The sequence below is a fragment of the Chelonoidis abingdonii genome, chromosome 11 (assembly GCF_003597395.2).
Source record: "Chelonoidis abingdonii isolate Lonesome George chromosome 11, CheloAbing_2.0, whole genome shotgun sequence".
NCBI lineage: Eukaryota > Metazoa > Chordata > Testudines > Testudinidae > Chelonoidis > Chelonoidis abingdonii.
In genome coordinates, this window is record NC_133779.1 from 24,857,157 (window position 1) to 24,873,580 (window position 16,424).

Sequence of the window (16,424 nt, forward strand, 5' to 3'; positions counted from 1 at the left end):
GAGGAGGTTGTGAAGGCTGGGACTATAACAATGTTTAAAAGGGAACTGGATAAATTAATGGTGGCTAAGTCCATAAATGACTATTAGCCAGGAAGGGTAAAGAATGGTGTCCCTAGCCTCTATTCATCAGAGGGTGGAGATGGATGGCAGGAGAGAGATCACTTGATCATTGCCTGTTAGCTTCACTCCCTCTGGGGCACCTGGCATTGGCCAGTCGGTAGACAGATACTGGGCTGGATGGACCTTTGGTTTGACCCTGAGTGGCCGTTCTTATGTTCTGTCCGGGGGAACCATCTCAGGTTTAAAGGGTCTCGGTGGGTTTAGCCCTGGTGGGAGGGGATGGGTCTGCACTGCCATGATGGAGCATTTTCCCAGTGTGGGAGTCGAAAATGTCTCTGCAGAGAAAGCGCCAGTGAGACTTGTGATGTGAAATGACCTTAAGTCTGTTCTGAAACACCCCCATCCCCCTATAACCCTTCTCCCCCCCAACAGGCTGCAGAATAACATCCCTGGGTCCCTCCCGATTCTCCCAGCCTGCCCGGGGAAGGGAAGTGGATGCAGCAGACCTGGCTCAGGTAGGGATGCTGAGGTCATGCTGGGGGAGTTCCCGTACGAGCCAGAGGGACAGGGAAGACACAGGAAGTGGGAGCAAGTAGGGAGTTTGATCTAAGGGTGGGAGGGTGCAGACATTGCACGGGGTGGAGAAAGGGAGGTGGACAAGGTGTGATGGACCTGCTGGGACTTGGTAAACCTGTGGCTGAGTTTTTAGGAAGAGCCATGTGACGGTTGGGTTGTGGGTGGGACTCCCCTGATGCTGTATCCATGTGGTTTACTCCTCTCCCTCATGAATAGTGGGGCTGTGAGTGGGGCAGCAGGTCCTGAGTGTTGGACTCTCGCTCTTTCAGGGGTCGGTGACCTTCGAGGAGGTGGCTGTGCATTTCACCAGGGAAGAGTGGGCTCTGCTGGACCCCGCTCAGAGAGCCCTTTACAGAGCCGTCATGCAGGAGAACTATGAGAATGTGACCTCGCTGGGTAAGGATTCCCGTCCCCCTAGTTATTACAAGGGGAAATGAAGAGTTAAGGGTCACGCCACCCCCACAATGCCACCTCTACTCTGCCCCTTTTCAGCGTCACCACAATATGCCAGTGACACACACGCTACCAGAGACCCTCCGCTGCTGCAGAACACTTTGGGAGCAGGGCACAGGAGAAGAACAGCACAAAGTCGAACAACTTCTCTTGGCTGAGGCAAGGCTTGGGTTTAGGTCCAGCCTAGCAAACAGAAGCGTCCGATCCCTGGCCGGCCTGCAGAAATGGAGCCTACACCACACGAGACTTGCAAAATATCACCACGTCTTCGCCCCTGAGGGTTCAGAACGGCCACGCTGGGTCAGACCAAAGGTCCATCCAGCCCAATGTCCTGTCTGCCGACATTGGTCCATGCCAGGTGCCCCAGAGGGAATGAACAGAGCAGGGAATCGTCAAGGGATCCAGGGAAGCGTGGGGGAGTCAGGGCCCTGCAGCCCCCACTCCCTGCGATTCCCCGTGACTCTCAGCCAGCCAGTAAAACAGAAGGCTTATTAAACAACAGGAACACAGTCCCAAGTGGGGCATGTAAGTACAGCCAGGACCCCACAGCCAGGTCCCTCTGAGGGGCAAGGAGCTTAGACCCCAGACTTGGGGTTCCCTGCCTTTTCCCAGCCAGCCCAAAACTGAAACCAAAAACCCCTCCAGCCGGCTCTCCCCCTTTGTCCAGCTTCCCTGCCCACCCCCCTTCCTGGCTCAGGCCCTGTCCCTCCCCTGAAGTCGTCCCCTGCTCTCCCACCCCCATGCAGACAGTCCCAGTAAAACTAAACGGCATTCCCAGGTCAATCCGCCCCGCTCCCTACTGCGTCACAGCAGCGTCCTGCAAATGATTCCTTTGGAGTCATTGCGTCTGTTCCCATTCTCTGAACCCCGGCGAGGGCCAGCACGTGTTTCCCCCCAGGGTGCCGACAACGCTCATGGCAAGAACACACCCTTGTGAGCCTTTAGCGTTGCAACCTGCAACGCTCGGGAATGAAATGAGGCATCTTTGCTCCTTCAAGGGTCCCACGCCCCTCCCTTTATATCAGTCACAGCTCTGCCAAGCTGCTCCGATGACTCCCTCCATCATCCAGTTACAGCTGGACCTGGGCACGCAGCTGGAGGGCGTGCGGATAAATGCTGGGATTCCCATCTCTGAACACAACACAAACAGTGGCACGTTCTCTTAGTCCTTCCTCATCTCTGTTATAAATCTGTAGATTTTATGGCCAAAGAGAGTATTCGGTTGTCTACTCTGACCTTCTGTATAATACCGACCATAGCGTTTTCTGCTGTATCTTTTGTATTGAGTCGAACACCTTGTGTTAGACTAAATCATCATCCAGAAAGGCATCCAGTCTTGACTTGAAGACTCCCAAGACACAGCGAATCCCCTGTTTCCTCAGGTAGCACAGTAACCTTTGCACCATCCTTACTGCACCATAGTGGTTAGAGGGCAGAGTTAAGGTGAAGTTGCCAGAATGGTATGGACTTTCACGCTTCATTTCCTGGTTTTCAGAGCTCTACAATTAGTCACTGTCCATGTTCTGGAAGGACACACGGCAGCCCTTGGCAACCCTAAGTGAATTCCCTGAGCCTAGACTATCAATTTTTTTTTTTTGGTTCAGGGTGTGAGTCTTTACACCTGTAAGCGTGTGACTGAGCGAAGTGTGCTGCCAGATTCGAAAGCGCAGACCAAGTCATCATCTGCTGGTGGATATTAGAGCACTGTAAAATATTGCTCTTAACCCAGAAATTGTGGTTTCGATGGGCACAACGCCCCAGAGGAACTCCTGCAGAATGCGGGAAAAATGCATCACACGCAGTAACCCCCTGAACCCCACCAACTCTTCCCATCTTCCCGGTGACTCTCTGTGTTTTCTCTTCTCCTCTCTTTCTCGGAAAGAAGCAGGTGGTTTCCCTGCTGGCTGCAATCTTCACCTGCTAGGCCGTGGAGCTACAGTCTCTGTGTTTTAAGGACTCCTCTGTGAGGATGATTGTATGGCAGGGTGTTTTCCCAGCAGAGATGGGGTTTCTTCAATCCCTCTTTAAGCAGAGCGGCCTACACGTTTGAGCCTCCGTGGGGCTAGCCTCAGCATATTGCTAGGTTAAAATGGTTAAGATAATAAATTTGTGAGCTATCCCCTTAAGCCCACCTGATCTCCTTTCCCCGTGCAGAGTTTCCAGTTTTCCCACCTGATGATCTCTCTCAGCCTGAACAAGACAAAGACCCAGATCTCCATGATTCAGAGGAAAGTGAGATCCTGAGCGGTACCTGCACAAAGGAGGAATCATTCAGCCAATTCGAAATCTGTCCGTGGCTGAAGGAAACAGCTGGGATTCCCAACAGAGACCTTGTGAGTTCTCCAAGTTCAGGATTGTCCCCAGCAGGTATGTATCCTCCTGGCAGATGTCACTTGTGACTTCCTACCTATCCTGTGTGACACCTGGCAGTAGCTCCCTCCTTCACCTCTCTTCCCCTGAGTGCTTGGACGGGATTTACAAGCAGAATTGATCCCCCTACCCTGTGGGAAAGAATTTTGGGGAAATTCAGTCTCTGAGTTATATCCATCTTTCCAGCACTTCTTTGGTTGGCCAGGACGGTGATAGTGACCATGAAATGCTCAGGGAGATTAGAGAGGCTGTAAAAATAATCTCAGTAATGGGACATTTCATCTATCCCCATGTTGACTGGGTCCATGTCACCTCAGGCTGAGATGCAGAGAGAAAGTGTCTTGACACCATAAATGACTGTTTCTTGGAGCAGCTAGTCCTGGAACCCACCAGAGAAGAAGAAATTGTTGATTTAATCCTAAGTGGAGCCAAGGATCTGGTCCAAGAGGTGAATGTAGCTGGACTACTTGGTAATAGTGCCCATAATATAATTAAATTTAACATCCCTGCGGAAGGAGGAAAACACCAAATAACCCCACCATAGTAACATTTAATTTCAGAAAGGGGACCGACACCCAAATGAGGAAGTTGGTTTACTAGAAATTAAAAGGTACAATCTCAAAAGAGAAATGCCTGCAAACTGCATGGAAACTTAAAAACACGACAGTGGAAGCTCAAATTAAATACGCGTCCTAAATTTAGAAAAAAAATATCTAGTAAGGCGACCAAGAAAGTGCTGCCGTGTCTAACCTATGAAGTAAAAGAAGCTGTTATAGGCAAAAAGGAAGTAAAATCCTATTGAGGAAAATAGAAAGGAACAGAAACTATGGAAAGCCGTGGGCACCGAGCCTTTGTGGGTCACAGCTGACAATACCCAAATTCAGGACAGACTGCTGAGAAATAGGGCAGAGAGAACTCCTGTTTTGGGGTATTTTCCCTTGGGAGATACCAGACCAGCAACAGAAGTAAACTTCCGTTTCACCCAACTCGCTAACAAGAAGGCAGAACAGCAGTTTCCCTGGGAATTCCAGTCCCTTGTGTCACCTACAAAAACACTAGACTAGAAACGAGTGGTTCTTTAAAACCAATTTCGTCAAATAAGAGGTTCTTCTGATCCCAAAGGACTAGCCACACACCGAGGTCAAATCAGATCTTACCCAAAAATCACGCTGCTGCTAATCCTTTAGGATCTAAAATCTAAAGGTTTATTTAAAGAAAGAGAAAGGAAGAAAGAGTTAAGAATCATTAACAAGGGATAGAGAATAAGACTGAGAATATATTATTGCCCTTATACAAATCCATGGTATGCCCACATCTCGAATCGTGTGTACAGATGTGATCTCACCTCAAAAAAGATATACTGGCACTAGAAAAGGTTCAGAAAAGGGCAACTAAAATGATTAGGGGTTTGGAGAGGGTCCCATACGAGGAAAGATTAAAGAGGCTAGGCCTCTTCTGCTTAGAAAAGAGGATACCAAGGGGGGATCTGATAGAGGTCTATAAAATCATGAGTGATGTGGAGAAAGTGGATAAGGAAAAGTTATTTACTTATTCCCATAATACAAGAATTAGGGGTCACCAAAATGAAATTAATGGACAGCACGTTTAAAACAAATAAAAGGAAGTTCTTCTTCAGGCAGCGCACAGTCAACCTGTGGAACTCCTTGCCTGAGGAAGTTGTGAAGGCTGGGACTATAACAGGGTTTAAAAGAGAACTGGATAAATTCATGGAGGTTAAGTCCATGAATGGCTATTAGCCAGGCTGGGTAAGGAATGGTGTCCCTAACCTCTGTTTGTCAGAGGATGGAGATGGATGGCAGGAGAGAGATGACTTGATCATTGCCTGTTAGATTCACTCCCTCTGGGGCACCTGGCATTGGCCACTGTTGGCAGATAGGATACTGGGCTAGATGGACCTTTGGTCTGACCCAGTATGGCCGTTCTTATGTTCTTAGTTCAGACTTGTAGCAGTGATGGAATAAACTTCTGGCTTGATAAGTCTCTGGTTGCTTCTAGATAACTGAACGGTCCTCAGTCCCTGCGTCCCGTTAGGATAAGTCCATAGTCCAGAGGTTTGAGCAGGAAAAGGGGTGGAGCAGGATCGAGGCACAGTGGAGGTGTTTGCAGGGCCTTTTATAGCTTCTGCCATGTGGAGGGAAACCCATGGTTTCAAACTCAGACCTCGGCACAGCTAGTGGAAAATTACAGGTCCAAGATGGAGTTTGGAGTCACATGGCAATGCCTGACTTCACCTGGCCCTGGCAGGAAAGTCCATTAAGAATAGATTGACGTCTCCTATTGTAAGTCAATATCAGGGTTGGGAGGGACCTCAGGAGGTATCTAGTCCAACCCCCTGCTCGAGGCAGGACCAATCCCCAGATAGATTTTTGCCCTAAATGGTCCCCTCAAGGATTGAGCTCACAACCCTGGGTTTAGCAGGCCACTGCTCAAACCACCCCCCTTTAATGGGCCATGCAATTTGCATAGTCCCTCCAGGATGCGCTGGCTAACTACCACCCCAGGAGCAAACGTTTGAAATACAAGTAGAGCCAATATTTATAACTTGAAGTACAAAACTACACGCATGCCAAGAGCATCATCACATTCAGCAAATCATAACCTTTCCATAGACATCTTACGTGCCCCGTTTTGTACAAGATTGGTTGCAAAGATATAACAACAGTGGTTGCAACAATGATCTGTATGGTCATAGTTTAATCAGAGAACGTCACAGCCACTTGGAAAAATATAACCCAGCAAGCCAAAAAAGAATTTGCAGAGCAACTAGCCGAAGACTAAAAAAGTAACAACAAAATTTTGAAGCACGCCAGAAGCAGGACGCTTGCTAAACAGACGGGGGGGCACTGGCCGATCGAGGTATAACAGCACTCAAGCATGAGAAGGCCATTGTGGAGAAACTAAATTAATTCTTTGCGTCAGTCTTCCCTGCAGAGATTGTGAGGGAGATTCCCAGACCTGAGCCATTCTTTTTATGTGACAAATGTGAGGAACTGTCCCAGAATGAGGTGTCATTAGAAGAGGTTTTTGAAAAAATTATAAATTAAACTACAGTAAGTCAACAGGATCAGATGGGATTCACCCAAGAGTTCTGAAGGAAGTCAAATGTGAAATTGCAGGGCTGCTGACTGTGGTATGTAAGCTATCATTGAAATCAGCTTCTGTGCGAAAGCTAATGCAATGCCAATTTTTTAAAAAGGCTCCAGAAGCGATCCCAGCAATTGCAGGCTAGTAAGCCTAACTTCAATATTGGGCAAATTGGTTGAAACACTAGTAAACGGAATGATCAGACTTATAGATGAATGTGATTTTTTGGGGAAGAGTCAGCATGGCTTTTGTAAAGGAAAATCATTCCTCGCCAATCTACTAGAATTCTTTGAGGTAGTCAGCCAGCATGTGGACAAGGGTGATCCAATGAATCTAGTGTTCTTAGATGTCCAGAAAGCCTTTGACAAGGTCTCTCACCCAAGGCTCTTAAGCAAAGTGAGCTGTCATGGATTAAGAAGGAAGGTCCTCTCAGGATCTGGTTAAAAGAGGAAACAAATGGGAATAAATGTTACGTTGTCAGAATGGAGAGAGATAAACAGTGGGGTCCCCCCGGGGTCTGTATTGGACCTGCACTGTTCAACATATCCGTAAGTTATCCGGAAAAGGAGGTGACAAAATGTGCAGACAATGCAAAACTACTCAGGAGAGTTTAAGTCCACAGCAGACTGTGAAGAGTTTCAAAGGGATCTCAGAAATCTGGACAACTAGGCAAGAAAATAGCAGATGAAATTCAGCGTTGATAAATGCAAAGTGACGCACACTGGGAAACACCATCCCAACCCTACGTACTGAATGACAGAGTCTAGGTTAGCTGTTACCACTCAAGAAAAGGATCTTGGAGTCATTGTGGATAGTTTCTCTGAAAAGGTAACAATATTGGGGATTATTAGGGAAGGATAGATAAGATACAAACATATCATGTTGCCGCTATATTAATCCATGGTGCATCCACAGCTTGAATACTATGCTCAGGTGTGGCCGCCCCATCTCAAAAAAGATACATTGGATTTGGAAAAGGTTCAGAGAAGGTCACAAAAATGAATAGGGGTATGGAACAACTTCCATATGAGAAGAGATTAAAAAACCTGGCATTTTCAGCTTGGAAAAGAGACGACGAAGGGAGGTCTATAAAATCACGACAAGTGTGGAGAAAGTGAATAAGAAAATTTGGTTAACAGTGGCCTTCACACAAACAGTTTTTTACAAAAACTTTCAAAAAATATACAGCAATTTTTATAGTAAGCAAAAAAAAGCATTACAAATTAAACCTTAGTACAGTTTGTAATTTAAACAGTGCACATTGTGTCCTGAGCCTTTAACACTCCCCTCATTTCCTTAACGTAAACCCAATGCAAAATTCTATTTTTTACTTACTAAACGTTAAAACAAAAAAATTCATATTTAACTGAAATGTCTAATTTATAATACATATAAAAAAATGATAAACATTATAACTTTTCCATTATATAGATCTTCTAGAGACACTTTAAGTGGGTACATCGTATCTTCTCTTCTTCTACCATTGCGACTTCTACTCTGATTACCCATGAAACTGAACAATCCACCACCAAAATGTGAGAGAGAATATTGTCCATTCCACCACTTCCCCCCTTCTACACTGGGGGGATTGACCTAAGATACGCAACTTCAGCTTCGAGAATAGTGGAGCTGATGTCGACGTATCTTAGGTCAACTTACCTCGTGTCCTCACGGCGCGGGGTCAACTGCCGCCACTTCCCCGTCAACTCCGCTTCTGCCTCTTGCCGCGGTGGAGTACAGGAGTCGACGGCAGAGTGATTGGGGATCAATTTATCGCGTCTATGTTAGATACATCGATCCCTGATAGATCAATCACTACCCGCCGGGTAGTGTAGACGTACCCTTATCCTAAACCAAAAAAATAACCATAATCAATCTTAAAAATTATTCTGATCTGTCCCTGCCTTAACATCAATGCAAACACTAGCAATCGGTCAAATGCGTTTCTACCAATATCCCCCCAAAAAATTCCTTTTTGCCATTAAAAAAAAAACAACCCCTAACAAAATAGTTAAATCATACATCAGAGGGGTGACCGTGTTAGTCTGGATCTGTAAAAGCGGCAAAGAGTCCCCTGGCACCTTGCAGACTAACAGACGGGTTGGAGCATGAGCTTTGGATGCATCCGACAAAGTGGGTATTCACCCACGAAAGCTCATGCTCCAATACGTCTGTTAGTCTATAAGGTGCCACAGGACTCTTTGCTGCTTTTAAATCATACATTAATTCTTGTACAACTATAAAATCCTGCTCCTACACAACTGGGTCAAGAGAAGACCATTGAAACCACAGGAGTTTTCTAGGACGGAACTAGTATTCGTTGGGGGCTCTGTCGGAGAAAGCTTGCACAGCTCCTGTCTACACAATCACCGGCTCAAAGCCACCGCTGTTATTCCTCCACTTCTAATCCGCACAGCAGTTGCTCGCTATTTTGAAGTTAAAAACACGCTGTGTAGATGGTTATGCAGACTTGGAAAGTAAACAGGACTGGGGCTCTCTGAGCTGGTGAATGTCATGGCGGAAGCGCCCCCCATCTGCTTTTTGTGGCAGGAGAGGGGACGTTATTATGTCAACTTATTTTTAAGCTTTTTTTTCAATTTTTATTGTTTTAAATTTTCTTAATTGTGCAAAATAAAAGTTTTAGCCTTTTTTTCCCCCAATGTTTATCAATTTTAAGTTTTCAGTTGAAGAAAATTACGCGGAGAAATCAGACAATCATTATTTAATGGCAGTAGATGTTGAGATTCAAACCATTTAAAGCCTTTTCGCTGGGAAAACGAACTCTCAAGCTCGCATGTCAAAACATACAAAGTCAGCATCCTTATCGCCAACTCTGCGTTCTCAAGTGGCATTTTACTTAATTTGCCTATTGGAAATCTTGATCGTTGATGGCAATATTTTTCTTGGTTTGTGTGTTTGCAGTGAAACTGATATTTATTGATAAAAATCTAATCCCTCCAAGCCTGAATCCACCAAAGTATGTGCTTAATTGAAAGCACATTAAAGATTTTCTTGGGGATTGGTCCTGCTTTGAGCAGGGGGTTGGGCTAGATACCTCCTGAGGTCCCTTTCAACCCTGATATTCTACGAGTCTGAGTCTATGTGAGTGGTCTCACTGAAACTCTAGGGAGCAGGGATTGCCAGAACATGAGGAGCTTCTGGCCTCTTCCACTGCAGCTAATTTGCATCATGGTTGAGTCTCCCTTTTTCTGCCAACAGGTGATGGGATGCCACGTGAGAAGGAGGAGCACCAATCTCAGCTGGAAGATGCTGAGCAAGACGAACCACACAGGACGTTATTGCAAATATCTGAGGAGGACGATTCCAGGAGTCGTGAGCAGAGAGAAGGACGTGAGAGTCAGCACAGGCGAGAGAGGAAGCAGGGAAACCAGCCAAGGGAGAAACTAAATAAATCCATTAATAGTTGGGGACCTCACAAATATGTCAAGGAAACCACAGCCCAGCCGAAAATCCAGGCAGGAGCGAGAAACAACACATGCTCCGAGTGTGGGAAAAATTTCAGTAGCCGCTCAGTTCTTCTTAAACATCAGAGGATCCACACAGGGGAAAGGCCCTATGAATGCCGCGAATGTCAGAAAAGCTTCACTCACAGATCATCCCTCATTAAACATCGGAGGATACACACTGGAGAGAGACCCTATGTGTGCTGTGAATGTGGCAAAAACTTCATTGACCGTTCAGCCCTTATTAAACATCAGAAATTCCACGCGGGAGAGAGACCCCATGAATGCAGTGAGTGCGGGAAACGCTTCACCCAGAGCTCGGACCTCATTACGCATCAGCGAATCCACACGGGAGAGAGACCCTATGAATGCAGCGAGTGCGGGAAAAGCTTCACTCAGAGAGCATCCCTCATTAAACATCGGAGAATCCACACAGGCGAGAGACCTCATGAATGCTGTGAGTGCGGGAAAACCTTCACTCAGAGCTCAGGCCTTGTTCGCCATCAGATAATCCACACAGGGGCGCGATCCTACGCGTGCGCCGAGTGCGGAGAAAGCTTTACTCGGCGCTCGAATCTGATCGTGCATCAGAGAATCCACACCGGGGAGCGACCCTATGGGTGCTGCGAGTGCGGGAAAAACTTCATTGACAGCTCATCGCTTAAAAAGCATCAGCGGATCCACACGGGGGACAGGCCTTACGGATGCGGCGAGTGCGGGAAAACCTTCACTCGCAGCTCAAACCTCATCACACATCAGCGAACCCACACAGGGGAGAGACCCTACGAATGCAGCGAGTGTGGGAAAAGATTCACTGACAGCTCTCTCCTCATTAAACATCAGAGGATCCACACGGGGGAGAGGCCTTATGAATGTGGCGAGTGTCAGAAAAGCTTCACAGACAGCTCAGACCTTATTAAGCATCAGAGAATCCACACTGGAGAAAAGCCCTATGAATGCGGCGAGTGCGGGAAAAGCTTCACTGACAGCTCAGACCTCATTAAGCATCAGAGAATCCACACGGGAGAGAGACCTCATGCGTGCTTCGAGTGCGGGAAAAGCTTCACGCAGCGATCGTGCCTTGTTAAACATCAGCGGATCCACACAGGGGAGAGACCCTACACGTGCGCCGAGTGCGGGAAAAGTTTCGCTTGGCGCTCCAACCTCATTGTGCATAAGAAAATCCACACAGGGGAGAGACCCTATGGTTGCTGCGAGTGTGGGAAAAAATTCATTGACAACTCAGCGCTCCTGAAGCATCAGAGAATCCACGTGGGGGCCAGACCTTATGAATGCAGCGAGTGCGGGAAAACCTTCACTCGGAGCTCCAACCTTATTAGGCATCAGAGTCTCCACACCTCATAGAGACGCTCTAGATCAGTGGTCTCCAACCCGCCCGCCCAACGACAAGCCACGGAGGACCGTGGCGGCGGACGAGCATCTGCCGACAAGTGGCAGCGTGTCAATCATCGGCATTTCGACAACACTTCTGCATGACGCTGCTTGTCAGCGGCCAGGACGCGAGGGCACCTAGATACCCCGGCGGGTACCCACGGGCACCACATTGGGGACCCCTGCTCTAGATGCTCTGAGCGTGGGGAAAAACATTTATCAGCTCTCAGCCCTTACTGATCGGGCCAACCTATTTTTTTTCTGCTGCCCTGGCATGGTTAGGGGTGAAGGGTTTAACCTTTAACTGTTTTTCTTTTCTTCTTCCACCCTTTTTCAGACTACGGCTTTTTCGAACTGCAGCCACTTTTGCTTTTTTAACGTGGCTTGAGAACCTAGCTTCATCTTTTACTTTCCCCGTGATCTGCCTCGGTTTTATTTGGGGATTTTTTTTTTAGTAAGGCTGTAACTTTGTTTCCCCCTTTGCTGTTTTAATTTAGAAGCTTTTTGCCTCGGCCTGCGATGTTTTTTCTGACTATTGCATACCTGCTTTTACCTTGCCACGACTTGCGTTACACTGGTGATGCGGAGAGTACTTGGATTTGACACCCGGCTGGAGAGAGAGATTTTTTTAATTTTATTTTTAAATTGCTTTTTAATTTTTGCCTTTCATTCATTCATTTTTTAATTTATTATTATCATGATCATCTGCTTACAGAGCTGCAGCGATGTTCCAGGGCCGGTAAAGGCTTCACAAAAACATTACCATTCTCTTGTACAAAATCAATGTGCAGTTTTAAATATTATTTTTAACTTTTATTTTTAGGGGGGTTTTATATCTATTTTTAACTTGACCAGACTCCCAGCCTAAGCCCTGAGTTCCAGTAATGGAATGTATTCATAAATCGACTTGCTGACTATGTCACAGGGAACTATGTCACAGGTTGCTACCCTACCCTGCAGTTCTTCCCTTTTGCACAGGAAACCAACCAACCAACCATTCGTACCAATCATCCTGGGTGGCTCGCCAAGTCTGTTACTCACGGGTTTTCGAACCCAAAGCACTGGTAACTTAACTGGTTCTTGTTAGGCTGCGTAAGGAATAAATTAATGGGGACGCAGCTAGTTTCTTTCACAAATGATTGGCACAAACAAGAGTGCTTTTCCCTAAAACGACTGTATATATCGTTAGTAATATAGGTGCTTCATGCTGCAGAGCTTTAGGACAAGGATTAATCACACACAAGTTCAATCGAAGAAGGAAGCTTTAATTGGCTTTTAGGTTGCTGTTCAAACGCGAGCAATCATTTGGTTTTGGCACTGAACTGTTTAACAGCTCAGTGTGGATCGCATGGCCTGGCTGAAATTCTGGTATTGAGGTTTACGTATTAATGGACAGCTGCCTCTGTGGGTTCCTGTTTTAGGATTTATGAGGGTTGGTGATCCATTGTATTCATTTCATCAGTTGGCTAAATTGATAACATGATTGCAATGCAATAGCATTGTCAATGCATTGATTTACTGATTTTTGACTTTAATGTCAGTGTGTTCACCCAATGGTTAATGTAGTCATGGATAGAGCAGTTTAGACTTAGCGATGTGTGTTCTTGATTTTGAAGTTTGGTTTTTTTCAGTTTAATAAAATGTATAAAGGGGGAATCTGGAGCTATTTCTTTCAATAAGCAATGTGGGCCAGAATGGTTGAAAATCAGGGTGGAGATCATAGAATACCAGGGTTGGAAGGGACCTCAGGAGGTATCTAGTTCAACCCCCTGCTCAAAGCAGGGCCAGTCCCCAGATTTTTACCCGAGTTCCCCCAAATGGCCCCCTTGAGAATTGAACTCACAACCCTGGGTTTAGCAGGCCAATGCTCAAACCACTGAGCTGTCTCTTTCCTTGCTTCAGTGAGTTATGTAAATTAACTCTTTGGTTCTCACAGGGGAGCAGCCAAAAGGAGCATCCATCTCTGCTCCAGCTGTAACTGGAGGAGCTCAGGGCATCACAAGGGACAATGGGCTCCCCCTCCCAGGTTTTGGGGAATTGGGTGGGGTAGAGTGGATGAGTGAGATGGGGTCAGTGGAGTGGGGAGAGTCTCTGAATAGTGGCAGGTGATGGTGGCGTGCTGTGCGGTCTCTGTCACGGCTAGGGCCAGCCTGTGCCCCACGCTGGCTGCCTATACCGGGTCAGGCCTTGAGGGTCTTATTTGAAGAGTTGTTAATGGGGGTGAAGAGTCTGTACGGTTCAGCAAATGTGCTGGCAAAGTGAATGCCTGTGCGTTAACGGGGCATTGCAGAAAAAAAGGCGGAGTTAAGGTTAGGTGGGCAACCTTAACTATGCATTTCCTGGGTTTCAAAAGTCAAATGGATATGTGTGATCAGCAAAGCAAGGCCTTTAGATCTGCCACACAGACTTCTGTCTGCTCAACTAATGGAGAAGCAGCAGTAGTAGGTTGTTATCCTGTATGTAGACTGAGCATTAGAGGGGGATGAGACTCACACTTTTCCAGGGAATTTCATAACTATTTGCTCCCAGCAGGGGAATGTAGAGAGTGCACTACCCAATCCCAGCTCAGTCCCTATGGAACACCAATAATTCCCGTTGGCCCCCCGGCTCCTAACTCCCTTCCACCCTCAGTAGTTCCTGGTTCTCTCCTCTCTGCTCCTCACCCCTTTGCACTGGGATCAGGATGCTTATTCGTAATAGTCCTCTTGGTGCCAGAAGTGGGATCATGATGAGCACCGGAGAGACAGACTCCTTTCTCTCAATGCTGATGCTCAGAACCACAGCAAACTCTGGTGTCATGTCCATAGCTGCAGCATAGAGAGAGGCCAGTGGGGTGAAAGTAAAGGAGGGGGGTGGAAGTGAGACAGCTTGGGGTGGGGATGGGGATCCTCTCTCTTTCCTTTTCTCTCCACTTCCAGTTCTTTTCTTTCCCTGCCAGGATGGCGGCTTTTACGTCAGATGATAAAATTACTGAGATCGTAGGAACCTTGGGGTCAGAAAGTGCCCGGGGGACACTGCTCTTTCATGATCTTAAAGCTAATCTCATGATTTATGGTGAGCCTGAGTCATCGTTTCTGAACCTTTGGAGTTGGCAATATTGTGAAAATGATTTGAAAGTGTCAGTTTCACTCCTGTTGGAAGTCAGTTTCGAGTCTTTTGTTTGTAGCTGGGAAACACCTGTAGAACCCAGGAAGGTGCAGGATGAACTGCCAGGGCCCTGCCCCGGTAGGGTGTTTCCAGAAGTTAAATGATCTATTCCAAGCTTTGGGAATGGCAAAAAAAAAAAAAAAAAAAAAGGTGATCAAAAGTCATCTGGCTTTTTTTTCTGCGATTGTTGCATTTGAGAGTTAGTAACAAAGTAAGAATAGATATTAAAATTTTAAACCTACCCAGCTTCCCTTAAGGAGGGATCGCTCAGTGGTTTGAGCATTGGCCTGCTAAACCGAGGGTTGTGAGATCAATTCATGAGGGGGCCTTTTAGGAATCTGGGGATTGGTCCTGCTTTGAGCAGAGGGTTGGACCAGATCAGTAGTTCACAAAATGTTACAGGGGGTTCTCAGGAAAAAAATTCCCCAACAGCAGACAGAGCTATTGTTAGGGATCCCTGGCAGCCCAAAGCCCCAAGATCAAAGCCACCATCTCTATCACACTGAGGAGAGTTAAATTTCAAGACTCCTTATGGAAAAAGAGGTGGATATTTTCTGCTCTTTTTCAAATGAAACAGGCAGCTAGGATTGTTTTTAAAATGATGATGAAGAACAAGTTTAAGCTTTGTTGTAAGGCGCGTTGTTTGCCCGGCCAGCTCAAGACCTGAATGCTTGGGTATGAGGAACTCTTGCTGGTGGATTCTCTGCAGCTTGACGTCTTCAAACCACGATCTGAGGACTTCAATCACTCAGACATAGGTTAGGGGGTTTGTTACAGGAATGGGTGGGTGAGATTCTGTGGCCTGCGTTGTGCCAGAGGTCAGACTAGATGATCATGATGGTCCCTTCTGACCTGAAAGTCTATGAGTCGGCTTCTTAAATCCCTTCCTGCTGTTTCACGTCTGATACTCCGTGATGAAACACAGGAGCCTTGTCTTACAACGGGGCTTATTCACAGTGATTCAAGCTATGAAAGTGAGATCTTGGCAGAGCGTCGCCGTTTTCATAATGGAATAAAAATACTGGCATGATAAATAATTGATAATAACTAGTGTGTCATAAGCATGTCATAAAAACAAAGTTGATCTTTCCAAGCTCGCTGCGTTTATAATTTAGACTCCGGTAAAGGAGAAAATCCTGGGAAATGTTCATTTTTAGGGGGGGGTTCGTGAGACTTGACGTTTTAGTGAAAGGGGTTCACAAGTTGTTAAAGTTTGGGACCCGCTGGACGAGGTCACCTCCTGAGGTCCCTTCCAACCTGGAGATTCTATGACATGGCGCGAGATGCCAGAAAACAGTATTAGAGGTGAGTGGGTCTAATATTTATTGAATTTTCTTTCTTCATATAGGAATGAGAGACAGTTCTCCTGTCAGCTAATTTCTAAGTTATCTGCAAAAAAAACCAACCCACCCCTAGAGTTTTCAGGTGCTTAAGTAGCCTTTGCAATCAGTTAAAGTTGTCCCTCTGCCCCCAAAATCGTGCCCTTGAATTTTTGTGCAGATATCTGGCCCAGGAGATCCTTGTAAAGCCATGTTCCAGCTGCCAGGCCCTGCCTCATATAATTGGAGATATACCTATCTCCTAGAACTAGAAGGGACCTTGAAAGGTCATTGAGTCCAGCCCCTGCCTTCACTAGCAGGACCAAGTACTGGTTTTATACCCCAGATCCCCAAGTGGCCCCCTCAAGGATTGAACTCACAACCCTGGGTTTAGCAGGCCAATGCTCAAATCACTGAGCTATCCCTCCCCACCTCCAGAATCCAGCCTGGCTCCGCCACTGGCTCCTGTGGCCTGAACCCTGCCTCTGCTGACACAATTCCCACCTCCGGCGGCGAAACGGCAAATATTGGTGTCGGT

General features: G+C 46.6%; 3 protein-coding genes across 4 annotated transcripts in view; all 3 read left to right on the plus strand.

Moving 5' to 3' along the window:
* LOC142047422 (uncharacterized) overlaps window positions 1-13,076 on the plus strand; it is a 423,729-nt gene extending 410,653 nt beyond the window's left edge. The window contains 2 exon segments of the mRNA XM_075070365.1: window positions 3,244-3,456; window positions 9,784-13,076. Of these exon segments, the coding sequence (XP_074926466.1) occupies window positions 3,244-3,456; window positions 9,784-11,525 (1,955 nt within the window). The 3' untranslated portion in view covers window positions 11,526-13,076.
* The window catches only part of LOC116836048 (uncharacterized), a 616,551-nt gene that overhangs the window by 532,005 nt on the left and 68,122 nt on the right, over window positions 1-16,424 (plus strand). The gene's annotated exons all lie outside the window — the stretch shown is intronic.
* LOC116836046 (uncharacterized) overlaps window positions 1-16,424 on the plus strand; it is a 441,820-nt gene that overhangs the window by 5,933 nt on the left and 419,463 nt on the right. Inside the window, 1 exon segment of the mRNA XM_075070367.1 lies at window positions 493-575. Within this exon segment, the coding sequence (XP_074926468.1) occupies window positions 493-575 (83 nt within the window).